Source organism: Aspergillus undulatus, assembly GCF_047715775.1.
Source record: "Aspergillus undulatus strain CBS 261.88 unplaced genomic scaffold BDV17scaffold_30, whole genome shotgun sequence".
Lineage (NCBI taxonomy): Eukaryota > Fungi > Ascomycota > Eurotiomycetes > Eurotiales > Aspergillaceae > Aspergillus > Aspergillus undulatus.
The window spans coordinates 281,501-307,008 of NW_027396634.1; the positions used below are offsets into that span (position 1 = coordinate 281,501).

Sequence of the window (25,508 nt, forward strand, 5' to 3'; positions counted from 1 at the left end):
ATGTGGGTGTAGTAGAATGCCAAGCTGACACCTTTTCGTGAAACTAGTATGTTACATAGTAACTATATACTTTTCCATGAAGCTACCAGTCCTTACGTACTAGTCTTGAGGTACCAAAGAAGAGGTAGCAAAAAGAGATAATCGCGTTGACAAAATTCGTCGAAATCATTAAAAAGCTCCGAAGCTACCATCTCGGATAAAGTCTAGAAGATACTTTTTGATCAATCATTCCCAACTCGTACCAAGCACTTTCAGTCAGGAGGACTTCCTATGTCCAACTCTCAACATTCGGCCCTTGCCTTACCAGGGTCAAACATTTACCGCGTGGCCATAGCCTTGGTAATAAGCCTCTTAAGAGCCAGCTCCTTCTTCTTGAGGTCCTCAGGAGTCGAGTCTTCAATTTCGAGCTGCGCCATGGCGTCGCTGAGAGCGGACTCAATCTTCTCCCTGTTACCACGCTTGAGCTTCATGGACATCGTGGGGTCGGAGACGATCTCTTCAACGCGGGAGATGTACGATTCGAGCTGCTGACGGGACTCGAATCGCTTGGTGAAGGCCTCGTCGCTGGTCTTGAATTTGGCAGCATCTGTGGGTAAAAACAAAAAAGTCAACAACGCTGAAAAACCAAATCAACAATAGAAGGCTTACCGTCAATCATCTGTTCAATCTCAGTGCTAGAAAGCTTGCCGACGGCGTTCGAGATGGTAATGTTTGCACTGCGGCCGGAAGACTTCTCGGTGGCAGTAACCTTCAGGATACCGTTGACATCAACCTCGAAGACACACTCCAAAGCAGCTTCTCCAGCCCTCATAGGCGGGATGGGAGCCAGTGTGAACTCGCCAAGAGAGGTGTTGTCGGCACAATTGGTACGTTCGCCCTGGAAGACAGGGAACTGCACGGTAGTCTGGTTGTCGACCACAGTGGTAAAAGTTCGCTTCTTGATGGTGGGGACAGTCTGGCCACGAGGAACCACAGGAGCGAAGATGTTACCCTCCATAGCAACACCAAGAGACAGAGGAACAACATCCAGGAGGAGAAGATCCTGTGTCTCGGCCGAAGTAGCCTTTCCGGAAAGGATACCAGCCTGCACGGCGGCACCGTAAGCAACGGCTTCATCAGGATTGATGCTCTGCAATTTCATCAGTCTTATTCTTGTGAATAGTGGCAAAAGGTTGGAATAGGACAAACCTTCTCAAGCTTCTTACCGTCAAAGAAGTCGCTAAGGAGTTTCTGAATACGGGGAATACGAGTAGAACCACCGACAAGCACAATCTCATCGACTTGGCTCTTCTCAAGGCCAGAGTCCTTCAAGACTTGCTGAACAGGCTCCAGGGTACCAGAGAAGGACTTGGCATTGAGATCCTCGAAACGAGCACGGGTGATAGAGGTGTTGAAGTCCTCGCCATCGAACAATGAGTCGATCTCGACAGAAGTCTGTGTAGCATTGGAAAGTGTACGCTTGGCACGCTCACAGGCGGTCTTTAGACGGCGCAGGGCACGGGGATCCTTGGAAAGATCTGGTAGAGTGTTAGTATTGATCAGAAGACTGTTCTTGTGACTTCGATAGGATTGCAAGGTGCTTGGCAAGATTGTCAAGTGCTTCTGGTCTTTGCGGTGCTTATTAAGTATGCTCTGGCGGGAGTATACACGTTTGCAGATGGGGCAGTAGAATTTGGGGAGGATGCAATTGACAATTTTGACCTGATCAGCACGCAGTGGCGTGGCCAGGTGTTCATCCAGTTTGCTTTTCTGGTGAAAAGATTGAGATCGCAAGGATCACAGCGAAACTTCCCATAGGCGATAATGGCTTGGTATCGCGCAGGCTGAAGGAGCCTGTGCTTCTCATGGTCTCTTGCGCGAGGTTGCAAAAAGATAGGGGTGGTGTTCGCTCCTGACTTGCGGGAGTTGAGCTTTGAGCGGTTGCGTAGGTGCGCCAGTGTCATCTGCAATCTTTTGCATCTCTGCTACCGACATGTGTACTTCAAGACTGTATGTGTGGTTGCTCTCTTGCAAAGTATTGTGGGTGCAAAGGCCAGTCCATTCGAACGAGTCGGAATGCCAGGGGGGGAAAGGGAGCCCGTAGTCTTTGGTTCGATCTTTGAAGGCTTTGAAAAGCAGGAAAACAGAGCCTCAAGCATGAGCACAACAGAGCGCACCCGGACATGGTCGACGGCCGGGGGATGGAGCAAGAGGAGAGTAAAGTGACTGTAGACAACTCCCAACCATCTCTCCGAGAATCTTGCACGGCACTCGGGGGAAGCGAATTGTTGACAAGCTGGACAATTCGTGCTCGTAGTCCTCCTGTATTTGTAGATCTGGTTGACGATCCGACATACAATCTTGGAGGGATGACGACAAGGTGCGCGGGGTTGGCGTGGCGAGGCGAGTAGAGAAGCTCCTTGCCATGTCTAAGCAACAGTCCTTTTGAGACTGGTAGAAGGGCTGGCAAATTCATCAAGTCCAAGTGGCGGGGCTTGAGACCTGGTTGAAGAGCTGGCAAAGGGACCATGTCCAAGTGACAGTGATTCACACTGGACGAAGAATTGGAGACGGTGTAGCCCATGCTCGATCACAGAGGTTTGCAAGCAACGGGACGCGGTTGAAGGAACAAGGCCACCCTACGCAAGGGGGGTGGGGCCCATATAACCGCCAACAAGACATGATTGAGAATAGGCAGGCACGGTACAGGGCCTCGAAGCACCACAAGGAAGGAGCAGGAAAGCACAAGACAGGAAAGAGCAGGCGGGACCGGGGAAGTATACTGAGGCCCCGGATGAAAGCGACACCGAGTTGGTTGGGGGATACAGCGACATCAAGGGAAGGGAAAGGTAACCAAGAGGACCAGAAGATGCAGGGATTGAAGGCAGAGACCTCGCGAGCAGATCTGCTCACAGGGTCTCTGGATAGATTGGAATCACGTACCTTTCTTCGTCTTCTTCTTGAACTCAGCGATACAGTGGTTCATGAGGTTGACCTAAAGCAATCGAGTAAGAATAATGGGTTATAGAAGAGAAATTCAGGGCTACGCACGTCAAAGTCCTCGCCACCAAGATGAGTGTCACCAGCGGTTGCCTTGACAGTGAAAACACCTCCCTGGATGTTGAGCAAGGAAACATCGAAAGTACTAAAAGAAGATCGAGTCAGCATGGATGCAACAAGCATTTACGACCATGGTCGTGGTAACCATAGTGTGTTGTGATCGAGGCACTATGTACTTACCCACCACCGAGATCATAGATGAGGACATTGCGTTCCTTCTCAGACTTGCCGGAGCCGAGACCGTAGGCGATAGCAGCTGCGGTAGGTTCGTTGATGATGCGGAGAACATTGAGACCGGAGATAGCACCAGCATCCTTGGTAGCCTGACGCTGGTTGTCGTTGAAGTAGGCTGGGACAGTGATAACGGCCTTCTCAACCTTCTTTCCAAGCTTGGTCTCGGCAACTTCTTTCATCTAGAAGGGCGTGTCAATGTCAGGAAATCGCTCCCTTTCCCCACCAACAGAATTCAAATGGACAGCGCAAGATGCGTACCTTCATCAAGACCATGGAGGAGATTTCTTGAGGGGTGAAGGTCTTGGTCTCCCCGAGGTAGTCAACCTCAACGGCAGGGCTGCCGCCTTGATCGACGACCTTGAAGGGCCAAGACTCGACGTCCTTCTTGACAATAGGGTCCTCGTAGCGTCGACCAATGAGACGCCTGCGAAGGAAACGTCAGATCCTGAAGCTCTTATCCGACTTGTAACTTAACTTACTTGATATCGAAGATGGTGTTCTTCGGGTTCATGGCCGCCTGGTTCTTCGCAGCCTCACCGATCAAACGCTCCTTGTCGGTGAAAGAAACGAATGACGGGGTTGTGTAGCTACCCTGCTCATTGGCAACTTGAGGATTCAAAGGTTGGTCTCATTTTCATGAAGCAGATGGCTAGGGACATACTGATTTCCACATTTGTGCCTTCATAGTTGGCAACACAGGAGTAGGTTGTGCCTGAATTTTTATCAGCGAGACTGCAATGCGGAAGGGAAAAAATGGAGAGTACAGGACATACCAAGGTCAATGCCGATGGCGCCCTCGTAAACCTCGTCAGACATATTGACAGGGGGAAGAAAGAGTGATAGAATGATAAACTCAAAGATAGGTTGGTGATCGAAAAGGAAAAAGGTAGGCTGGAGGATGTTATATATCCGCTGCCAGCTTTGAAGTGGGAGCGGTAAAAATTTGGAGGGCAAAAAAATAACCCACTTTTCGAAACTTTTTTTTGCCTCGCGCTCTCGGTTGGGATAAACCCAGAATCATGGTTGGCGGGGCCGTCCACGAAAACCACATTAGGTAAGCAGCACCCGCTCAACCGCCCGCTTATCAGTGTATCAGCACAAGTCACTCAGTTACTACATATTACAGCTACAGTCCAGAATATGTACGCATACAATACGATAGCTCTATATGTAATTGTTATCTATACATTCCTCTTTCACCCCAGCAGCAGGATAGATATAAGCTCCAATAGCGCCTTGCTGCGAAGACAAGGTTGATGAATTCCAATCCATCCTCGCTGACAAGGAACAAACTCCCCAACCAATGGAGAAATAATCAGTACCGTAACAGCACGATCAAGCTAAAGTCGTCATTGCTTTCCCATTTATTGACTTATCTGATCTGACGTGGGACATTATCTTGCCCATGCTCACGGTCTTTCAACACCAAATGTCTGATGCTTTTTTCGGCTGGTCTGGGATACTGGTACCTGAGGCATAAACATCAATGATAAGGCACCCCGATTGCCTAGTTCACGAGTCCCGAGTTTCAAAACCCGCAACTCGAAATCGAAGCTCTGGATCAACACACAACATCCTTCAGCCAGCGGCCTCAGGAATTGCTCTTTCGATTTCGCCGTATTAATTATTACCCAGGGACTCTCTGGTAAGGAATCTAGTCTATTCACAGCGTTACTTCGCAGTTTCAAAAATTCAAGTCTGTCCCATTAGTCTGTGGAAAGTTTACAAACCTGACAATCAATCAATACGAAGTCTCGCGCAAACATACATCTTCCACATCCTCTGACCCGGCTCTGAAACACTGCGTCCCTGATCCCGCCTGCAATCGATTTTGTTGACCAGATGGAGATCGATCCCAGCCGGAGGAACAAAAAGCCCCGCCATCTGCTAGAATCCGAACGCGAGAGATTAGACGAATTCATCGACTCGATCCACTATTCAGCAAGGCGCGTACATCATGTCGCAACCTAACCCTTTCTAACGTTTGCAGATATTCCGATGACCAATTCGAATACCGACATGTCCAGTTGCCAAAGAACATGCTGAAGAAAATTCCCGCCGACTACTTCGATAGCTCCAAAGGGACCCTAAAGTTATTATGGGAGGAAGAATGGCGAGCTCTTGGTATCACTCAGGTACGCTGTAACCGACAAGGACTCTTCAATGCGAAGGGCAAACCAAAACTTCCATATACATACAATACATCCTAACCATTTATCTGACAGAGTCTGGGCTGGGAACACTACGAGGTTCATGAACCGGAGCCGCATATCCTTCTGTTCAAGTACGTATTGCCTGAACACTAGTCGTGTACGTATACTCAACAGTTCACGCAGACGACCCCTTAATTATCAGCCACCAATGGCTCAATGAAAGGCCACTTCCCAGCTGGTCCAACTCGCGTAACCCATTCAGCGATAAACGCGCTTCGAGAGTCGACCATATTCGTGGCAGGAGCAGCTTCTCGAATGTCACGACCAACATTGCGCATAAGAGTTGCTCCGTGGCGAAAATATACTTCATGCGAGAGGTTCTGAATGGAAAATCTTATGATTTGCTTAGGCAAGGTCTCTCGGGTACCAATTAAAGCGTGAGGGTTGTTCTAAATCACATTGTTCTTCTCCATTACAATCCAAGTCCTGAGACATGCGTTCAACTATTGAGGATCTCAGATTGCGTTCTTGGTCAGCCATTGCTCCCATTGAGCAGCGGTGAAGCTACTGCTGATTCCCGATTCCTCAATGCCCTAGATCCGCAAAATTAGTGTTTTGGCCGCTGCATACTTTGTGGATGAGGCAACGCACATCGAAAAACACTGTTGGTGAAACATGAACCCCGATGACTCGACTTGCCTGTGGTCTTGACGTTAGGCTGCTCGATCTCAGTCGAGAATGGATGCATCAGTACATACTTTGATCATTAGCTTGATATCATTGGTGACCTTGTTGCCGGTGTTCAATTGACCATTCTCGTCGGGCTTTTCGGCAACTATCAGCAATTCCAAAATATCCTTTCTGTTCACGCCAACACTCTCTCCGATGTTCGCAAGCCTTTCATATCTGGTTACGAGTTTCGTTGACAACATTCACGTCGAAAAATTCCACTTGACGCTCGAACAAAGCCGCACTGAATTCCCAGAACTTGTGCGGAGCTATCTTGAGAATCGCCGCTCCGGCTTCGTGCGTAAGTGTTGATGACGGGTGCCAAGGTTGAATATGCTGGCGGAAGATGACTTGAGGGCGCAATTGATACCTTTCAGCGATGATGGGTCGAGCTGCGGTGTAGAAGGTCTTGAATAATTTCGCAGAGAACTAGGCTTAACGTTCAGCGGTACAAGTAGCAACTTATGGGTGATATATTGTGACTGACTGGGCACACATAGTCAAGGTCTTCACTCAGTACATTGAATACCGTCAGCATGGATCTGCCATACTTTTGCTTTCAACTTGGTAGGGACACGCACAGAACTCAAGGTGTATGCTGCTGCTGATGGGTGGCAACAGATGTCAACCTCTGCCCAGCAAATCTCGGGGCAAGTGCCATCACTACTGATCCGTTGTCCTGGGAGAAGCTTCTCTACCACATAAAGAGATAAAACGGTGCCTGTCTGAAGGGACGTGTTAGCAGCCAAGTGCGCTTTTGAAAGAGCAGGGAAGTCGAGATGGAATGCCGGGCAGCTGGCGACTGCGGTTTTCAGTAAGTTTTCTATTGTTCCCAGGGATGATGCCAACAGCCTAGCTATCATCATGTTGCTACATTATTGCATCATGGCGAAATCCGTGACTTCAGACTGGCGGGGTACACAAGATTGCGACAGATCTTAGACCACGTGCAGAAACTATATAACAAGCCCCCCTCCGACCCCGGAGTGTCCTGTGCTATCTGCGTAGTAGTAGTAGGTAAATACTATATAGATTCGCAAAGACCCCTACTTAGTACCTTTATACTCTATAGACATACTCTGTGCTCTTATGTCTACGCAATACATACTACGGAGCAGATTCCATAGTAGGTTGTGGACACGAAGTACAGCGTACCTTCACTATGTTCTGCCACCATTGGGTGAAACATGGAAAAATCCCCCAACCACCATGCCCTGAAAGCTTCAATTATGATTACAGTTCCTAGAACTTGATGGTTATGTAAAAGCAAGAATGCTGCTGAGCACGCCGATAGACCTAATAAATCGCCTATAAGCCGCCAAGGGGCTTTTTGGTGCGAAGATGTAAATCTCTGAGGTGCATAGAAATAGACACCCACTCCGACGCTACTGGGTCATATTCACCCTCCACTTCGATTCTGCAAGATCCCAGCGATCCCCTAACGCCGACAGGGCCACGCACTAAAAACGTGCCTCGGCGATGAACACGCGATTCGCGTGCCCGACATTCATTGATTTGCTGTTTGAAAGCTAGAGAGGCAGCATATAGGTCTGTCCCAGGGCCGAATTTTGGCAAAGGCAGCCACTCTAATGTGGACAAAATAATTGACGGGTGTGGGCGTTTATCCTCGTCATTCCGAATCGTGCCGTTCCGAGGGCTAGACGGCGGAAGCAACTGTGATTCAGAGCGAGATGCATCACCAAGCTTGTCCAATGTTTTGAAGCCCGATGGCAATAACGTCTTCGACGATGCATCCGACAATCCCGGCGAACGCTCTTCATCCGAGTTACTGGCGTTTAATTCATCGAGAAGACTTTCCCACAGTACTGAATAGGCCTTCTTCACAGCAAGTGCCACGACGTGGGGTGGGACGAACTTGCTTATCCTATGGTCAGACATTGGCTGCTCCCAAGTCCACAAAATTCCATAATTGGTGAACAATAACCTGTATAAAACCGTGAGACGTAGGAACAGACTATGTGAGCATTACGTACCCCGATCGGCAGTAGACAGGCGGCGCACGAGAAGGGAAGTAGGGTAGCAGCCAAGACTGAACGATACCAAAGGGTGGTCCTATTGAGTACGAGAGTAGACTGGACTGCGACGCCTCATCCAAAACAATGGAGGCCAATTCACCTGCTTGTGTGAGAACCATGGTTAACGTATAACGTTTGTGCGAATGGAATTACATTTGAGGGCTTCAAGCTTTTTGTGATCTTTGGAGACTTCTATAAATTTCCTCCATTCGGGATCGGATACTGTATAAAACTTGCCTTCCCGTAATCGTGGCCAGCCGATTGGGAGGAAGGCAGCCCTTGAACTGCGTGGAAGTGGTGCTTCGGATGCAGAGCGCCTGGTTGCATCGGCACCAATGTCATTTTTCTCAACATCGTCAGGTGCGATATCTTCTCGTATCGCAACGAACGAACTCCAGAAAAGAACAGCCGCGACAAGAACGTATTTGGTGACAGACCCCCTACTACAGTCAGACCAAATAGGAGAGATGAATAGGCCAGTCACTGCCTACCTGAACAACGATCGTTTGACTTTCACATGCCAGACGTTTGATGAGCGCGAGAGATGGCGGCGGGGTGGCGGATGGAGTCGAAATGTTAATGATCGAGGGATGAAGGGGAGTGGCCTAAGTGGCGGCATTGGTATGGCGCATCTATAAAAGGTAAACCGACTGCCCACGTCAGGTTCGCTATGATTCCTGGTTGAATTCCTGTGTTTCCGAAACTCAGATCAGCTCCAAAGCTTAGAAAGTTTTCTGTGATAGGTAGTAGAACGCAATGATTATTAAGAGCAAAGGGTACCTGGTGAAGATGGGTCCAAAACTTCGAACAAGGCACGACTACCCACGCTACTGATATAAAATAGTGGCAGTGATGGCGAAACGGGCGAGACTGTTAAGAGTATGGACTCAAAAACTGATCCATGACCTCGTGGTTCGCAACAGGCATCGGCCCCGGGAAGTACTCCGTACCCCAGGTTTCTTAGTGTTTCCCACGTGATCGCGAGGAACCGCAGTTGCTTTCTCCACCAGCAAGATGGTACGTACGTATGTTGGTTCACTTCAGAACAGCTCCAAAGTACATTAAATTCCAACGATAACCCCATTAATTGCAAAGTTCTACTCAGCAACACCGGATTCAGGCCAACTGTGAGCAGTTTGGGGGCAGCAGAACTGTTGCGACTTTAATCTGAACATATTAAATCAAGGCCTCTCCTACAACATGCGGGTTCTTCTCAACTTCTTGCCTACGCTAGCTACCATCACCGTCGGGACTGCCGCTTTGGAAGCTTCTGTGATTGCCTTCGAGTCTGGAACCCACAGGCAAGATATAATATCTTCGGTTGTGTCAAGCTCCACTCTTCAGCAGCTATTGGAGCTTCGATCCAAGTCGTTCACCGCATCAATTCTAAAGAGCTCGGATGAGAACAACGTTGAAACCCTGGGGAAATGGGCAGGGTCTCCACGCCATCTATTTGGTGCGTCGGGTACAGGCGGGGATTTAGATACGATCATGGTCATCCTGGAAGGGTTTGACGATAATGGTACGTCGACACCACGTTCATCAGCAGAAAGAAACAGAAACCTGATGGTACATATGTCCAGATCATTCATACTTGAATGGGTATGGGGGCAAATCAATAACTTCCACATTCGCAACGGCTACAACGAGGGATGCGTTCGTCAACCACCTCCTGGAGGCTCGTCCTGAGGGTATAGTGAGCCCAGAAAGCAGGCACTGCTTGTTTTCCAGTCATGATCATAGTGATTCTGATAACCAAAAGGTAAGTGACTCGGAACTTAAAGTCAGCAGATTGCGGAGTGTGCGAATGGTCTATTTGCTCATACAAATTATGGCAGAATGTCAAGGAAACGTGTCTTTCCTTAAACTCCGATTTTCAGGATATCACTCGGACCCTGAATGAGGAACTGCTTAACCAGGCTAGGCGGGGTGAGTCTTGGGTCAACGATCGGATAGGGACTGTCATCGTACACATCGCGTTCAAGGTATTTCAATATGCTCAGGAATTCTAAAATCGATGCTAATCACGGCGCCTTCCAAAAGACGGGGACTCCTGGAAACAGCGTGAGACCCCTCCTCTCTGCTTTACACTCACTTGCTTCGAACGGCAAGAAAACAACAGCGGTACTTTTGCCGGATTTCAGCACCGCGAAGAAGTCTTTTTCGCGCCGGGCACCAGAGGTCAGCAGAGTTGACCACGTTAATCACCAAAACGTGGACACCCGGTCAATATCTTTCGTACAGCGGTCAGAAGTGCCCCTTGCACTTGCACCCGTCTGCTATGCCTCAAACTCATCTTGCAATGATGCCACGGATGCTTGCTCGGGGCATGGTGTTTGTTACGAGAAATCCAGCGATTGTTACGCCTGCCGTTGTTTTGAGACTTCCGTTAAGACTGAAGGAGGTGCAGAGCGGAAGATTCGATGGGGTGGGCCTGCATGTCAAAAACAGGACATCAGCTCGCCTTTCTTTTTGATTGCGGGCGTCACTACGGCTATCATGGTAGCGATCAGTGCAGCGATTGGGATGTTATTTCGCGTCGGGAACACTGAACTACCAGGTGTCATTAGTGCAGGTGTTGGGGCTGCTAGAGGACAGAAGTAAGATTTTCCAGAATTTGTCTCATGTGGTCACCAAGCTTGATGGCCATTTGTATATCACCCTGATATTAGTTAATGTATTCATTGTCATCATACGACAAAAGATGCCGAAACCCCCGTCGGTGTGTACAAAGGATAGCGATTCTTATAAATTTACTAACTGGGTGTCACCCCATGATCGTATATACAGGCGTAATGTGACGAAGAGACTTATTTGGTTTCCTAAATTGGGGCCGTCAGTTGTGATAGACATAATTCCAAGATACCCTCGGCGAAAATAAAGCTGCTCCTGAAGTTGAAAATCATTTATTCAGCCAACAATCGAGACTTGCTCGACTTCCTCCAGGCCATCTAATGGCCGACTAGTAACGAGACCCCATGAAAAACGAACGCCTAACAGACATTTCCCATATGATTTCAATATCGACAAGTGAAGTTCTGTCCACATAACCATGTCACAGATCCAAAAGACACTCAGAACTCCATTTCCAAAGAAAAAAAGGAATTTGTCTTTAACGGAAGCCCAGGGTATCCTTACACGTCCCGCGGGTGAGCATCCTATAACCCGCATCTTCCTCAGACATGTCAAATATTCATCATGAAGTGCAGAGAATAATATACCATGGTGAACGTACAGAGACGATTCAGTGAGTTTGGCCAGCCTCCAGCTGACTAGGAGTTAGCTGGTCATTTGACCGTGGGGTGTCTGTGGACGTTGCAGACTCTCGATTCCCATTTCTGGGCGTATGGCGGTTGTTGAAAAGTCGAGATGACAACCTTGATCCCCAAGATCGATTCCTGGAGCTCACCCCAGTGGCGTCATGGGTGCTTTGTGTGAGGTGCGGTCTTGACCCCCAGAAACGGCGGCCTGTTGGCCGAGCTGGATTGGCTATTCCATCCGGCGCTCTCGACAAAGCCCGTTGAGACAGTACCATGTGAGATCTAAAAGGATTAACGCGACCTCTGATAAAGACAGCTTGTGGTTGATCAGGAACAGGCATCCTGGTTGTGGTACGGCGACCAGAACGCTCATACGTCGACGTCGGCTCGGTAGTCTCAGAACGGGGTTTGGGTGTATAATAGTCTGCCTTACACAGAGGACAAGAGGCTCTGCGGCTTGTGAGCCACGGGTCAACACAGGAGGCATGGAAAGCATGGCCACATGAAAGGCCACGTATGTCATCATCGTCCTCGATGATATCGAGACAGATTGCGCAGGAGTCCCCGAGGTTTGCGGCGGGGTCAGCCGCAACTGTAGCCCCAAGGGGAATATCATCATCCTCTTGTAGGGAATTACAATGATTCCGACTATTTGCCTCCGTGTCAATTGAATCTGAACCGAGTTCGTGATTCGGTTGCGCAAATTCTTTGGTACTCTTCTCTTCCGAGTCTTGATGCAGCTCAACATCGTCGAGCGGCTGCGATGGTTGCGATGTCGTTGAACCAGGCCTTTTATGGGATTTCAGGTCAGTGGAAGCTTTAGGTGGTGCAGTGTCGGCAGCAAGGGATTGTTGATTCTCCGAGGCTTCTCGGGCTAGACCATCAGTAGTCGATATACCACCAGTTGTCGATAATCCCGCATTGGCTCGGGAAGACCTCCATACTTTATATTTAACAAGCGGAAATCGCTCATTCACTTCGTCCATAGTCATCAACTTCTTTTCCCTTCTTCTCCGGTGTGTTCGCGGCATTGCAACCAAGTCTATCGGCTCGCCTGTCTCCTCGCTTCGTAACTGGCGATTTCGCTGATTATACCTGAAGCAATACTTCACACCCACAATAATCCTGCATCTGATCATCAATACCATTCGGGGGTGAGTAAAAATAGAACCGAAATTGGGCATACCATAGATTTGTGAAAACCACACCAAACCCAAGAGCAACGAAAAATAGAAGAGGTGAGCTAGTAGGACTCGAGCCTTCACCATCAGAGCTATTATCAGAATTGGTAGCTCCTGGTGAGGAGCCGGTTGAAGACATCTCGACGACACCGCAGTGCAGAAAGAGGTCCCGCGCGGGCTCCTCAGCAGGACGGTCATAAAAAGAGGTCTCCTTGAAAGTTTCGTTGCGCAACAGTCCCAGGTCTATCTCCTCACGAGATAAAGCAGGATCCGCGCCGCAACGCCCGATCGAGTATGTCGCCAATAACAGTTCAATTCATTGAGTCGAACAGAGCAGCTCTGGGAACACCTGGGAACGAGCACTTGAAGGAGCATCACTAATAGCAGCTGCTATTGGAGCTGCAAGTGCCCTGATACTGCCCCAATTATAGCAGTTCCTGGAAACCGAAAGAAAAATGGATAGATAGGGCTCAGGAAGAGAAGTCTCCGCATTGAGGTACCGTCTTTGACTGAGATGAGATGTCTTTGATCACGGGACGAGCTTACTCCCTGCGCCAAGTCAGGGATCTGGCCGCCCGGGGCCGTGACCTGAGTGGGCAGATGAAAGCCTCGGCAGTCTTGAGGACGCCAGCGACTTGTGGAGTATCTACAGAGTTCGTACTCTGTACCTGCTACTAGTTAGGACACTTTCCTGGTCAAAAATAGCTCCTGTCTCCTAGTGGAACAGAGATTGGAAATGAGTGGCAACCCAGTTGTATTTTTCGATGTGGCTCTCGGTGGTAGGTCCTGACAGCGCGTCCTTACTCGTATTCTGAATACCTTTTCCCTCAAGCGGGACTTACTCTGATATTGAACTGGATTCAATACGACCCTGAGCTACGAGCATTGTGCAGCCTTGCTACTCATATTGCCTGTATAAGGTCAACACCAATTCTAGGGTACAAGCTAACAATAGGCCTTCTGGACAGGTGAGCCGTTGGGCCGTCTGAAATTGGAGCTCTTTGCAGATGTGACACCACGAACAGTTGAAAATTTCCGCCAATTCTGCACTGGGGAGAGCAGGAACCAGCAAAATCGACCTCAAGGATACAAGGGAAGTAGATTCCACAGAGTAGTAAGTACCTTTCTGGCCATGCAGACTCGTGTACATCAGTTTTAAGCCTCGCATTTCAGATCAAGGACTTTATGATTCAAGGAGGTGATTTCATCAATGGAGACGGCACAGGCTCTTGCACCATTTACGGGACCCCTAAATTTGCAGATGAGAACTTTACTCTCAGACATGACCGTCCCGGTCTGCTGAGCATGGCTGTGAGCATACCCATACTTCAAACAAAGGATCACCATCGAAATCTAATGATTGCCATGCCCTAGAACTCTGGGCCAAATACAAATGGGTGCCAGTTCTTTATCACAACAACGGCGACACCATTTCTGAACGGCAAGCATGTTGTGTTTGGTCAAGTGGTTGATGGAATGGACATTGTGCGAATGATTGAGAACACGCGTACCACAAGGGACAAACCTAATCAAGATGTCACAATTGTTCAGTGCGGAGAGATGTAAGTAGAGAAGGGAAAAATAATAAAAATAAAAATAACAATGAAAAAAGAAGCTTTTTCAATTCGTTTCGTGTACTGAATGTACGTCGACTTTAGGGAGAAGACGCGCTAGCCTCGTGGAGAATAGTTACAGCTTGAACTTGCTGAGGTATTCAGAAGCCAAGTCTATGGCATCATCGACCTTGTCCGGGTTGATCCCGTTTCCGATAGAAGTAGGCCCTTTACCCCCTGCTTTGCCGCCAACTGCTCTAGAAACAGTGGCGGCCCATTCGCTGGCCGAGGCACCCTGTTCACTCATCGCCTACAGATGTAGAGCAGATATCGTTAGATCTCATGCAACCTCATGCGTACCATTGGAGAGCAGCTTACCTTTGGCATGTAACATCCGTGAGCGACACGACCATCCTCAATGCTAGGTGCAAGGACATAGACCGTCTTGTCCGATAGCTTTGTTCTAATATAAGCTAGGGATTCGCTGACAGCCTTGGCATTCGCAGAGATCGGAAGTTTGGCAATGAGCCAAGACTTGTTGGCGTTCTCCGGTGCCTCGAAATACGAGGTTATACATTCAAGCGCCTTCTTGGACTCAAGTTTCTGCTGCGCCTTTTGCTCGTCAATGATCTTTTTATTGATCTGGTTGAAGCGCTCCCGGAATTTTGACTTTTGCACAGCAGATATCGACAGCTGGTTGAGCTCAACCTGGATTTGTTTAGCATTCTGCTCTTTCGCCGGTCCCGAAGGCAGCGCCTCCAAGTGGTCCAATCGCTTCTCGAAGTCTCTGGCTATACGTTGCACTTCGTGTGCGTCCTCTCCAGTGACCGCGATAATCCTCCGGATGCCTTTCGCGATTCCACTTTCTTCCAGAACAACCAAATCTTTGATGTCTCCTGTTTTTTGCACATGAGTTCCACCGCAGAATTCGATACTTACATTTTCCCAGCCCGGATCTTCGGGATTTTTCAGAATATCCTCGAGGTCAGCACCAACAGAGACGACGCGAACGGGGTCCGGATAAGTTTCGCCAAAAACAGCCCTCACACCGGCGATTTTTCGAGCTGTTATCAGGGGAACTTCACGAGAGAACACAGAACAATTGCGGCGGATATACTCAGTGGACAAGTCCTCAATTTTTGCCAGATCCGCATCAGTGATAGGCGATTTGTGAGAAAAGTCAAATCTCAGTTTCTCCGACGAAACGAGAGAACCTTTCTGCTCAACGCCATTCCCCAGAACTTCCCTCAGAGCAAAGTTGAGAATGTGAGTCCCAGTATGGTTATTCCTGATGGGCCAGCGTCGAAGCTCATCATATTCACAGATGACGGTATCATCAACATGGAGAGAGCCATATTTCATGTATCCTGTGTGCAGAACATAGCCAGCGTAATTTTGAACATCAACCACATCGAGCTCAGCCCGTCCATCAATGATGATCCGTCCTGTGTCATTTTCTTGTCCACCTTGCTCGGCGTAGAAATTCGTACGGTTAAGGAGAACGCCAAGTTGCTCGGATTCGGGAATGCTTTGAGTTGATGCTAAAAACGCTTTGTCGTGGTAGATTGCCTTGATTTGAGCTGTGACATTTCCTCTCTCAAACTTGGCATCGTCATCTGTTTTGGGCACATCGCTCATCTTGTCAAGCTTTCCCAGATCGTGAACATCTAATTTCACGTTTCCCGTCGTTGTTTTCTTTTGGCCTCTGCTGGCCTCCTTAGCTTTGGCGCGTGCATCCTCAAACTGGCTTTCATCTATCTCGAGACCACGCTCTTCAGCCATAATGCGAGTCAGGTCGACCGGAAAGCCGAAAGTGTCATAAAGTCTCCACACGTCCGCTCCATGTAGCTTGTGGTCTCCTGTAGCCTTGGCCTTCTGGGCATACTGCTCGAACTGGCGCTCACCACGGTCCAGCGTCTTCGCAAATGAGATTTCCTCCTCGTCCAGAATCTCCATGACGTCCTGTTGTTTATGTCTCAACTCAGGGAACATGTCGCCAAGCTGATCCACAACTGTGGGAACGATTTTGGAAAAGAAGCACCCGATTTCAACCCCGAAATATTTTCTAGCATAGCGTGCACCCCTGCGCAGTACACGACGAATAACATAACCGCGGCCCTCATTGTTCGGCACAACTCCATCTGAAATGGCAAACATCAAGGTTCGAACATGGTCTGCTATGACGCGATAAGCAGTGTCAATTCCATCAGAGTCTTCAGACCCAAAACGACCCTGGTATTCCCGTGACCCAGTTATATCTCGTATCGTGTTGAAAAGAGGGCTGAATACGTCGGTATCGTAGTTTGACGATTTGTCCTGCAGCACTGACACGAGCCTTTCGAACCCCATGCCGGTGTCCACATGTTTGTTTGGCAAAGAACGCAAGGATCCGTCACTTTCCCGATTATATTGAATGAAAACATTGTTCCAAATCTCGATAACATTTGGATCGTCCTGGTTGACAAGAGATGCGGCATTGCGTCCACCAACGCGATCGTAGTGAATTTCGCTGCAAGGTCCACATGGACCCTGATCTCCCATCTCCCAGAAATTATCCTTCATGTTTCCAGGAAGGATATGGTCTTCGGGGACGCCCGCGGCCTTCCATAGTTCCTTGGCCTCCAGGTCGGGTTCAAGACGACCTTCTTGATTTCCCTCGAAATAAGTAACGTAGAGCCGACTCGGATCCAGGCCATATACCTGCGTTAGCAATTCCCAGGAATAGTGGATGGCCTCCTTCTTGAAATAATCACCAAAGCTCCAGTTACCAAGCATTTCAAAAAACGTCTGTGTGAATTGTCAGTCACGTCTGCAATGGACTTTTGTATCAGTTAATATCTCACATGGTGGTAGCTGTCCTTTCCGACATCATCCAAGTCCTGGGTGAAACAGTTAGCCAACCCTCGCCTTGGGGATACCTATGCCTGACCACGCACATTATGTTTACCACCTGCACGGATGCACTATATACAAATCAACATCAATTTATCATAGTCAAGATGATAAACGAACCTTTTGCGAATTAACCGCGCTCTTGAGTTGTGCAAAATCTGAATTGGGATTGACAGTACCCAGGAAGATTGACTTGAACTGGTTCATTCCCGCATTTGTGAATAACAGGGTGGGATCAGATAGAGGAGCGACGGGCGAGGAGGCGACTTTTCAGTCCAAATGATTAAAAGTTAGTTGATAAATTCATGCAGTGTGTCCTCTCCTGTTTCTTCTCTTCGACATTCATACATACCGAAAGTATGGCCATGTTTTTGGAAAAACTGCAGGAAAGTATCTCGAACAATCTTGGATGTCCATTTCGGACTGCCTTGAAGGTTTGAAGCCATGGCGAACTGTATTGCCCTCGTGCTCGGAGGTGGGATGGCGAAGGGTGTGAGAACGTGGGATTTGGCGAATGTTCTAGTTTCCAGTCTGGATGGGGGGAGATGAGTCAAACCCCCAAGTGTCTTCAAGAACTTGGCTCCGAGCATCAAGCAACACTCTCGGATATGTTCGCGGTCACAATAACCTATCCGGCATCGATTATAGTATGATGCTGTCACCGCCCTCTTAATAAGTCCTGACTTACTTCGTACCGTCTTGGGGGGAATGGCGCATCAGTCTGATGTTGCAGGCCAAAAGAAGCGCCCCGCCGAGGGGGAGCATGATGACCAACCTCTGGCAAAGAAGTTCGGTCAGTTGCATATAGGTACACAGCGACCATGAATTCGGTTTTTTTTTTTGTTTTTTGTTCTTTTTTTCAATTTTACGCTCTCGGGACTAATCTATCGAGGTCTAGGGCCTTTGGGAAAACTTCACTTGCCCGAAAACCAGGAGGGACAAGTACGTCGTCCACAAGCCCTGTATGGGTCAAATGACACAATAATGCTAGATGACACTGAGAGCACTGTGTATATTTATGATTTGCAACGAGAGTTCGCGGAAAGTGAGGCTCTTGAGAAATCGCTCTCAATCCTCCCTGGGCTTGAGGACAAGCTTTCAATAACAAAACTACTTGTCCCAAATAACACACGACAGTGCAGTGATGTTGTTCTTTACAGGGAACCTGAATCACTGTCAATTCCGAAGGATAGAGATCAGGTGCGCCGGGCTTTGATTGAGACCAGAGAACGGGCTAGGTTGGCTCAACAGGGGTTTCAACGTGGTGAACAGCAGACGAACAGCTCCAAATTTACAAACCAACATTTAGAACAACAGATGGAGGTTGAAGGGCGTCAACAGACAAATGATTTCGGCGATCAAATGGATGTTGATGTGGACAATTAATTCCTTGGAGTAGGGCATCGTGGCCATGATATAAGAGAGCATGTTATCGCTGCATTCTTGCAGACTGGATGCTGCTGAGTTCATAGCTCGGCGTTGGTCGGAAGTTGCATGGCGTTGGTCGGAAACCAGATGGAAAAATATTTCTCCTAATACCACCATATTCTCAGAGCTTATTCCCCTAGCTATTCATATCACATGTATATCTATCGACCTTTGGTGACCGCTAAGAATCCGCTTCAACGCCGAACTTACTATTAGTCAGCGTCCGCTCGGTTATATATCGTATCATTCTACTTCCTATTTTAATTAGTTAGCTTACCCCTATTTCTTCTGTATATAGCGTAGCTTCGCTGCTAGATTTAATAGATCAGACCTTCATACTTTGGGTGGTGAGATACCAATAATTACAGACACCGCGGACTCTAATAGTTATAAGCCCGGCACGCTCCTAGAACTATTTCTTCTGGTAATTTGAAGCTATTCAGACCTACTTCCTCTGAGGATACTATACTGCGAGTAATAAATTAATTAAACCTACCCCAGTTACCCCTGAATTAAAGAATTAACCCGGATATTAACCCCGAGGCAGTTCCTGTAAAATAATATAAATGCCAGCGCAGTAACAAAGGTCCTAATTATCTTGAATTTAAAAGATAATTAGCGCGCATGGTATAATCAAATAAAGGTTCTGGTAATAGCTAGGTAAGTATAGAAATATATTAACCTTGAGGTCCTGAAGGAGGATCTCCTGAAGTAACTAGATAAACTAGAAATCCCTGATATTAATAATAAGAATAAAGAATATTCATGGAAGGACCAGATATAGCTATATATTATATAGAAGGCTTGGTTTAATAAAGTCTCTCGTGGGCTTGCTGCTGTATATAAGGTTATTCGCGGATTGATAAGCAAAATATATATCTACTACTTATATAGGAAGGTATCAGTGTACAAGATCTTGAAGACTTTAAAACAGAAGTTTATACCTATTATAGAGTAGATAGAGCAAAAAATATTATCCTGATAGAAAGTATTTTTAAATAAGTTAATAAAGGAGTAGAATATTGAGAACTGGCTATAGTATTATAAAGTAATATATTATAAAGGCTTAGATATAGATCTTCTAGATATATAGTATTAATAACCTGTACAAGATTTCCTAAATATAGTTAGTAAGATTATACCTAGCTAGGCAGAATAACAAGCAGATAATCTTTAAACTAATATAGATATTCTATTACCGTGGATAATTAAGATCTTTCAAGGTTATAGAGATAATACTAGTTATTTTTAATATTATAGATAATCTAAAGTTATATTTATAACTTTAAAAGGTTAGCCTGATAAGCTAGAAGTATTATTAATAATTAAATATCTCTGTAGGATACTTTACTAATTTTATAACTACTAGTATATTATAACTTTAAAACAAGGAGCAAATTAGTCCCCTAGGCTAGATATATAAGCTAAATTTAATAAGCTCCTGAATAGAATACTAAATCCTATACAACAAGTATTAAAACAAGCTATAGATAGAGACATGAAGCTAAGGAAGTAACTAGAGAAGAACTAGTAAGAAGAACATGCAATAGTAGCTATTCTAATAGTCTTCTTAGCAGAATTATTATATAAGCTTTAGAATTACTTTATCCTTGACTCTGGTACTTCTATATATATATATAATAACTAATTATATTTCTTTAATTTTAAACAAGAGGCTCAAGGCTCGCTCCGAGCTAGTAAATTAGTAATAAGGATAAAGGGCAGAGGCAGTATTTAGATTACTCCTAATTTAAAAAAACTAATTAGTATTCTACTAAAAGATATTATATTTATACCTGGGTTTTATACTAATATCCTTTCTGCTTGATAAATAAAGAGAGCAGGATATAAATAGGATTAAGAGAATAATTATATCCTAAAGGCTCATGAAGAGATCTATAGCTTGTGTATAATTTAAGATCTTTAGGTTATTAAATATTGACTACTGAGCAAGCAAGAAGATATATACGCAGTTAGGAAGTCAGAGAAACCGCTTGTTTTAACTAGAAGCAAGGATATATAGTATTAGTAAATAGGTTATTTAAATATTAAAGTAATTAGGTACCTACTAGAAGCCTTAACAAGAATCAAGCTACTTAATATAGATTATACAAGCTTCTAGCTATATAAAACATGTATTTTATTAACTATAAATCAGCAGATATCTTGTCAAGCTATAGAAAAAGAAATAAAGCTATTTAGACAGGTCTATTTTAACTTAATCTAGATAAATAAAGTTTTTAATAGAGATTGATAGTATACCTATCTATATAATAAAGCAATATATAGCCACGCTATATATACCTTAGCACGGAAGAACAGGGTTCTAGAGGCAATCCAGGACTTTACTAATCTAGCCAAGAATTAATATAGGAAGCTGGTAAAGATATATTAGTCTAATAACAAGTATATGCTTGGAGGAGAGTTTAAATACTTGATCTTAGCTATAGGAATTTATCATGAAACTCCTCCACGTGGTTATCTAATACAGAATAGCTCTGCGGAGTGTTCTAGGGGGGTAATTATTAAGAAAGCAAGATTATTATTATTTAATATATAATTACTGCTGGATCTTTGGCCGCTAGCTTTCAAAGCAGCTGTATATCTACTAAATAGATTACTAATTAGATCTTTAAACTGGAAAACTCTGTACAAAATACTGCATGGAAAGTAACCAAACCTTGCAAATCTATACACGTTTAGATATCGCGTGTATATAAGGAATTAAGATCTCAAGAATACCGAGAAAGTTACTCCTAGAGTGCTTATTAGATATCTCGTGGGATATAAAGCTTCTAATATCTAGTAGATATAGATTCTAAAGTAGAAGAAGGTTAAAGAGGCAAGAGATATTATATTTAATAAATCCTGACTATATAATCTAATAGAGCTATTTCTTGAAGATTTAATCAAGGAATTAAGTCCTGAAATACCTGTAAAAGTATTATAGACTCCTAGATTAGAAGATCCTATAGTAGAGGATCTAATTATACTAGATCTTAATAAGGAAGTTAAGGATATACAAGATACTAAGGCTAGAGCTACAGGCGAGATTTCCGCACCTTTGCTAGTAATACCAGATCTAATACCAGAGCCCACGTCCGAATTAGCTACAGAAGCTATAAATAACAAGCTAGAGTTATATAATTAACCTAGAAATAATTTACTAAGCTAAATACTTCATGAATCTTTGCAGAATAAAGAGATTCAAAGCTCGGGGGATAAACCTGTATAAACTTGAAGACCTAGACAAGAGGTTAATCCCAGTAATATTATTAAAGGTAAAAGACCATGCAGAAAGTAGATAGACCCTTAGTTTAAATCTTATGCTATATACAAAGATTAAGCAGATAGCTTACTAAGTACTTTCGTGATAGGTTTAACAAGCTAAATACTATAAAAATAATTCTATTAAGATAATCTTCCAGCGCTACTATAATCCTGGAATAAGATATTTAAATACCTGCTTTAAGATAAATTTATAACTACATGTGTAATTAAATACAAAGCTATCCTGAATAAAGGCACGGTCGAAGTAGTAGAATAACTAGAGGCTAGACAGAATTATGTAATACTATTATTATAGGTTTTTGTATATAAATTTAACCAGGATAGGAACTTTATAAAGGCCAAGGTATATATCTATATACAAGGAGATTTTTAAGCAGAATCTGCAGAGGAAAAACAAGCCGCTATACTTATTATATATACTTTTAGGATAATTATAGCCCTAGTTACAGTATTTAACCTAGATATAACATAGTATAATACTACAAATACCTTTCTAAATATATTCCTTGATAAAGATATTTATATAAATTTACTGGATAGCTTTAAAATAAAAGGAAAGATATAGAAAGTTATTCAAGTATTATATAGTCTCTGAAAGTCCCCTTGATTATAGCAGAAAGATCTCTCAGTAATAATTTAAGAATTTAGTCTATAAGTAGTAAATAAAAACTAATACTTATTCACCAATTATTACCTCATGGTCTTGTTCTATATAGATAATATTATCGTGGTTAGCAAGAAGGATTTAGTATTGTGTATAGAAGCTTAGTACTTCAAGCAGGTGCTTGAAAGATAATATAAACTCTGCTAGTTAGGAAAGGTAAGCTGGTTCCTAAAGATATATATTATTTAAGACCGGACCCTGCGGAAACTCTGGTTATACCAGGATTTGTATATTAATAAGATAGCTACTTGATATTACCTAAATAACCAAATCTGGAGCCTGAAGATACCTATAGCTTGTAATAAACTTATCTTAAGAGAGGATCAAGTAATACTAGCTTAGATATATTACTATTAGTAGAAAGTCAGATTAATTTTATACATAACTATTATTTCCAGACCAGATATTACTTATATAATAAATAAACTAGCTAAATTTCTCATGAATCCTTTAGAGAAGTATCTTGAGGTAGTAGATTAAGTAATTATATACCTTTATACCACGTAATATCTAGTAATTGAATATTCTGGCTTGACAAATTAAAACAAGACCTTTATATATACTAGTAATACTTTCTTTGCAGATTATAAAGACTGGAAGAGTACCGAAGGATATCTCTGCAAGCTATATAGAGGACTAATTAATTGGCAAGCAAGCAAGTAATATATAGTTATAACCTTTATAACTGAAGCTAAACTACTAGCTATATCCGAAGCCATGAAATTAACCTTCTGGTAGAAATACTTGTTCAAAGCTATTAAGTTTGACTTAGAATATCAGATATTAATTCTATGCAATAACTAGTAGATAATTAACCTGCTTATAAAGGAGGATCCACAGATCTGTACAAAGCTTTAATATATTAATATATATAGCTAATAGCTTTGTCAAGAGGTTCAGGCAAAGAATATTAATATCTAATAGGTTCCTAGCGCGGAGATGCCCGCAGATAGCTTTACAAAGATCTTACCGGACCAAAAATACCAAGAATTCATAAAGATACTTGGTTTAGTTAACATGAAGAGCCTTATCATAGACTAGACAGGTAGCTTAACATGTATAGCTGATATTTTAACCTATCAAGCCCGTACATGACCTTGCTAACGCTGGGGGGGTATGTTAACCTTTAGTAACTACTAAGAATCCGCTTCAACGCCGAACTTACTATTAGTCAGTGTCCGCTCGGTTATATATCGTATTATTCTACTTCCTATTTTAGTTAGTTAGCTTACCCCTATTTCTTCTGTATATAGTGTAGCTTCGCTGCTAGATTCAATGGATCAGACCTTCATACTTTGGGTGGTGAGATACCGATGATTACAGACGCCGCGGACTCTGACAATATCCTAAGTACGACTTAAATCATATCCCTGATGACCCTAACCCGTTCCTAAATACCCCTATATGCATGGTTAAGTAGGGGGTACAAGGGTACGGTAGTACCTAAAGGCTACATTGTTAGTTAATAAAGTAATAAAAATATAATAGTAATATCTCGGAAAAACTCTCTAACCAACACCGAGCAGAGTCCAACTAACACCAAACTTGCACCCCGATGCTATTATAACGAGAGTCAGGCCTCTGTCAGATAAGGCCAGAGGAGTCTTACCTAAATTCCCCGAAAGGTCTTAAGGTATTCTGAGATCAAGAAAAGAAGATAAGAGTAGGTTAGAAATATAATATAGCTTTAGTTTAATAATCTAGTTATATTTGTTGCACGCATGGCCTAATATCAAGGTGTCGTTACCATCAAGGTGCGTTGCCCGCGATTACTTATATCTTAGTTAGCGATTGTTGTGGCCGTCACCGTTGTACGGGCTTATGTGGCTTATGTCATACCTTAGTAATCATGCAGTTCTTCTACCCGCCGCTCGACGGCTTCAGCTTAGTTGAATCCAAGAACTTCATGATGATCATAAAAGCCACCTTACAGTTTATATTAGTAAAAGGTATATATCTTTAATTACTTATTTATTAAGGTCATGGATATCCTAGACTAATCTACTTAAGTATTTATTAACTTTATTAGGCTTTTTTATTATAAATACTAGTTAATTAAGGTAAAACATGAGGTCTATTTTATTTTCCCTTATATATATAATTTATTATATACTATATTTATATATTTTCAGTTACAGGGAATAAGTAGATAAACCTTTATAATATATTTTTTAAAGTATTTATACTATCCAGGCTTAAACTTTATATATATATAATTAGATTTAGGTATATTAATAAGGTCTTTATTAAATTAAATATTATTATATTTCTATATTAATATTGCTATAAGCTATAATACTTAATTATAATTTTATTTATATATCTAAATTAGCCTATAGTAATATAATAGTATTATAAACTCTAGGTAATAGTTTAGCTAAACTAATTATATTAGATTTAATAACTAGTATTCCAGGACTAAAATTAAGCTAATAAATTTTAAAGGCTTTAAATTTGAATAGATTTTTAAAATAAATATAATATTTAATAATAGCTAGTAATTCTATATTATTAATTACTACCATATAGGTAAATGCTTTATCCACTATATATATATATAATATAATATATTCTTATTATATAGGCTTAAAGTAATAGTCTTGGTTATTAATAAATATATTTTAGTACTAAATCAGGATATATAGTTATTAATAATAAAATAATAATATACTTCTTAGTAAATATTACCTGTGCTAGTTTATAGTTTAGGCAAGTATTAATTATTAGTAATATAATAATATTTTTATATATTTCAATAATTAATTATTATTTATCCAGGTTAATTATATAATATTCTAGTCTAAGTATATTTATACTAAGTAAGAGGTTTACTTTTAATTTTTTAGTAATATAGGCTTTAAACTATAAGCTTTATTATAATATTATACTAGCTAGGTATAGTAGATTAATATCTACTAAAGTAGATTAGTAATAAAATAAACTCTATTATTTAATTAATTTTTATTTTTTATAAAAAGATAGGGCTTGTATATTACTAGTCCTGAAATTTAGGTAAATTCTTTTATAAAAATATTTTATTAATTAAAA

General features: G+C 43.4%; 9 protein-coding genes across 9 annotated transcripts; 4 read left to right on the top strand and 5 right to left on the bottom strand.

The window, feature by feature from the left end:
- Positions 1–11: 11 nt before the first annotated feature.
- Positions 12–4,295, bottom strand: hscA (putative Hsp70 chaperone (HscA)). The gene is made up of 10 exons (XM_073758173.1): positions 4,047–4,295; positions 3,935–3,985; positions 3,753–3,879; positions 3,532–3,697; positions 3,220–3,452; positions 3,031–3,124; positions 2,923–2,974; positions 1,189–1,517; positions 649–1,129; positions 12–586 (listed from the first exon to the last, which is right to left on the bottom strand). The coding sequence occupies exons 1-10, from the start codon at positions 4,087–4,089 to the stop codon at positions 318–320; spliced, it is 1,845 nt and encodes a 614-aa protein (XP_073614773.1). The 5' UTR covers positions 4,090–4,295; the 3' UTR covers positions 12–317.
- Positions 4,296–4,790: 495 nt separating this feature from the next.
- On the top strand, positions 4,791–5,900 carry BDV17DRAFT_115958 (cyclin-dependent protein kinase regulatory subunit CKS1). Its single transcript, XM_073753933.1, has 5 exons — positions 4,791–4,918; positions 4,984–5,219; positions 5,264–5,408; positions 5,499–5,557; positions 5,610–5,900. The coding sequence occupies exons 2-5, from the start codon at positions 5,116–5,118 to the stop codon at positions 5,644–5,646; spliced, it is 345 nt and encodes a 114-aa protein (XP_073614774.1). The 5' UTR covers positions 4,791–4,918; positions 4,984–5,115; the 3' UTR covers positions 5,647–5,900.
- Positions 5,901–5,941: 41 nt separating this feature from the next.
- Positions 5,942–6,816, bottom strand: BDV17DRAFT_282380 (DsbA family protein; the record flags this gene model as incomplete). Its single annotated transcript, XM_073760191.1, has 7 exons — positions 5,942–6,019; positions 6,078–6,125; positions 6,185–6,306; positions 6,341–6,584; positions 6,643–6,662; positions 6,737–6,740; positions 6,775–6,816. 7 exons carry the CDS (start codon positions 6,814–6,816, stop codon positions 5,942–5,944), a joined length of 558 nt encoding a protein of 185 aa, XP_073614775.1.
- A 426-nt stretch (positions 6,817–7,242) lies between these two features.
- BDV17DRAFT_115838 (uncharacterized protein) lies at positions 7,243–9,134 on the bottom strand. Its single transcript, XM_073753931.1, has 5 exons — positions 8,972–9,134; positions 8,683–8,904; positions 8,345–8,631; positions 8,150–8,291; positions 7,243–8,100 (listed from the first exon to the last, which is right to left on the bottom strand). The coding sequence occupies exons 2-5, from the start codon at positions 8,808–8,810 to the stop codon at positions 7,464–7,466; spliced, it is 1,194 nt and encodes a 397-aa protein (XP_073614776.1). The 5' UTR covers positions 8,811–8,904; positions 8,972–9,134; the 3' UTR covers positions 7,243–7,463.
- BDV17DRAFT_115851 (DUF3844 domain-containing protein) lies at positions 9,082–10,893 on the top strand. The gene is made up of 5 exons (XM_073753932.1): positions 9,082–9,318; positions 9,378–9,713; positions 9,775–9,953; positions 10,030–10,176; positions 10,235–10,893. The coding sequence occupies exons 2-5, from the start codon at positions 9,392–9,394 to the stop codon at positions 10,793–10,795; spliced, it is 1,209 nt and encodes a 402-aa protein (XP_073614777.1). The 5' UTR covers positions 9,082–9,318; positions 9,378–9,391; the 3' UTR covers positions 10,796–10,893.
- A 44-nt stretch (positions 10,894–10,937) lies between these two features.
- BDV17DRAFT_265592 (uncharacterized protein) lies at positions 10,938–13,283 on the bottom strand. The gene is made up of 2 exons (XM_073758174.1): positions 12,638–13,283; positions 10,938–12,576 (listed from the first exon to the last, which is right to left on the bottom strand). The coding sequence occupies exons 1-2, from the start codon at positions 12,769–12,771 to the stop codon at positions 11,436–11,438; spliced, it is 1,275 nt and encodes a 424-aa protein (XP_073614778.1). The 5' UTR covers positions 12,772–13,283; the 3' UTR covers positions 10,938–11,435.
- Positions 13,284–13,368: 85 nt separating this feature from the next.
- On the top strand, positions 13,369–14,198 carry cyp3 (putative peptidyl-prolyl cis-trans isomerase; the record flags this gene model as incomplete). The annotated part of the gene is made up of 4 exons (XM_073760192.1): positions 13,369–13,411; positions 13,601–13,746; positions 13,806–13,943; positions 14,007–14,198. 4 exons carry the CDS (start codon positions 13,369–13,371, stop codon positions 14,196–14,198), a joined length of 519 nt encoding a protein of 172 aa, XP_073614779.1.
- A 4-nt stretch (positions 14,199–14,202) lies between these two features.
- BDV17DRAFT_116051 (alanine--tRNA ligase) lies at positions 14,203–17,067 on the bottom strand. The gene is made up of 2 exons (XM_073753934.1): positions 17,029–17,067; positions 14,203–16,972 (listed from the first exon to the last, which is right to left on the bottom strand). Exon 2 carries the CDS (start codon positions 16,958–16,960, stop codon positions 14,519–14,521), a length of 2,442 nt encoding a protein of 813 aa, XP_073614780.1. The 5' UTR covers positions 16,961–16,972; positions 17,029–17,067; the 3' UTR covers positions 14,203–14,518.
- A 254-nt stretch (positions 17,068–17,321) lies between these two features.
- BDV17DRAFT_265613 (uncharacterized protein) lies at positions 17,322–18,709 on the top strand. Its single transcript, XM_073758175.1, has 2 exons — positions 17,322–17,885; positions 17,976–18,709. Exons 1-2 carry the CDS (start codon positions 17,786–17,788, stop codon positions 18,461–18,463), a joined length of 588 nt encoding a protein of 195 aa, XP_073614781.1. The 5' UTR covers positions 17,322–17,785; the 3' UTR covers positions 18,464–18,709.
- The last annotated feature ends 6,799 nt before the right edge of the window (positions 18,710–25,508 follow it).

Excerpts from the sequence above, each read along its gene's own strand:
- BDV17DRAFT_265613 (XM_073758175.1), top strand. The coding sequence starts at position 17,786 with ATGGCGCATCAGTCTGATGTTGCAGGCCAAAAGAAGCGCCCCGCCGAG. Across the intron at positions 17,886-17,975 it reads GTTCGGTCAGTTGCATATAG|GGCCTTTGGGAAAACTTCAC; the intron begins GTACACAGCGAC and ends ATCGAGGTCTAG.
- hscA (XM_073758173.1), bottom strand. The coding sequence starts at position 4,089 with ATGTCTGACGAGGTTTACGAGGGCGCCATCGGCATTGACCTTG. Across the intron at positions 1,518-2,922 it reads CAAGAAGAAGACGAAGAAAG|ATCTTTCCAAGGATCCCCGT; the intron begins GTACGTGATTCC and ends ACACTCTACCAG. Across the intron at positions 1,130-1,188 it reads ACGGTAAGAAGCTTGAGAAG|AGCATCAATCCTGATGAAGC; the intron begins GTTTGTCCTATT and ends ATGAAATTGCAG.
- BDV17DRAFT_265592 (XM_073758174.1), bottom strand. The coding sequence starts at position 12,771 with ATGTCTTCAACCGGCTCCTCACCAGGAGCTACCAATTCTGATAATAGC. Across the intron at positions 12,577-12,637 it reads GTGGTTTTCACAAATCTATG|GATTATTGTGGGTGTGAAGT; the intron begins GTATGCCCAATT and ends GATCAGATGCAG.
- BDV17DRAFT_115838 (XM_073753931.1), bottom strand. The coding sequence starts at position 8,810 with ATGCCGCCACTTAGGCCACTCCCCTTCATCCCTCGATCATTAACATTT. Across the intron at positions 8,632-8,682 it reads GTCAAACGATCGTTGTTCAG|GGGGTCTGTCACCAAATACG; the intron begins GTAGGCAGTGAC and ends TGACTGTAGTAG. Across the intron at positions 8,101-8,149 it reads CCTGTCTACTGCCGATCGGG|GTTATTGTTCACCAATTATG; the intron begins GTACGTAATGCT and ends GGTTTTATACAG.
- BDV17DRAFT_115851 (XM_073753932.1), top strand. The coding sequence starts at position 9,392 with ATGCGGGTTCTTCTCAACTTCTTGCCTACGCTAGCTACCATCACCGTC. Across the intron at positions 9,714-9,774 it reads GGAAGGGTTTGACGATAATG|ATCATTCATACTTGAATGGG; the intron begins GTACGTCGACAC and ends ACATATGTCCAG. Across the intron at positions 9,954-10,029 it reads GTGATTCTGATAACCAAAAG|AATGTCAAGGAAACGTGTCT; the intron begins GTAAGTGACTCG and ends AAATTATGGCAG.
- BDV17DRAFT_116051 (XM_073753934.1), bottom strand. The coding sequence starts at position 16,960 with ATGCTTGGTAACTGGAGCTTTGGTGATTATTTCAAGAAGGAGGCCATC.
- BDV17DRAFT_115958 (XM_073753933.1), top strand. The coding sequence starts at position 5,116 with ATGGAGATCGATCCCAGCCGGAGGAACAAAAAGCCCCGCCATCTGCTA. Across the intron at positions 5,220-5,263 it reads TCGATCCACTATTCAGCAAG|ATATTCCGATGACCAATTCG; the intron begins GCGCGTACATCA and ends TAACGTTTGCAG. Across the intron at positions 5,558-5,609 it reads CCGCATATCCTTCTGTTCAA|ACGACCCCTTAATTATCAGC; the intron begins GTACGTATTGCC and ends CAGTTCACGCAG.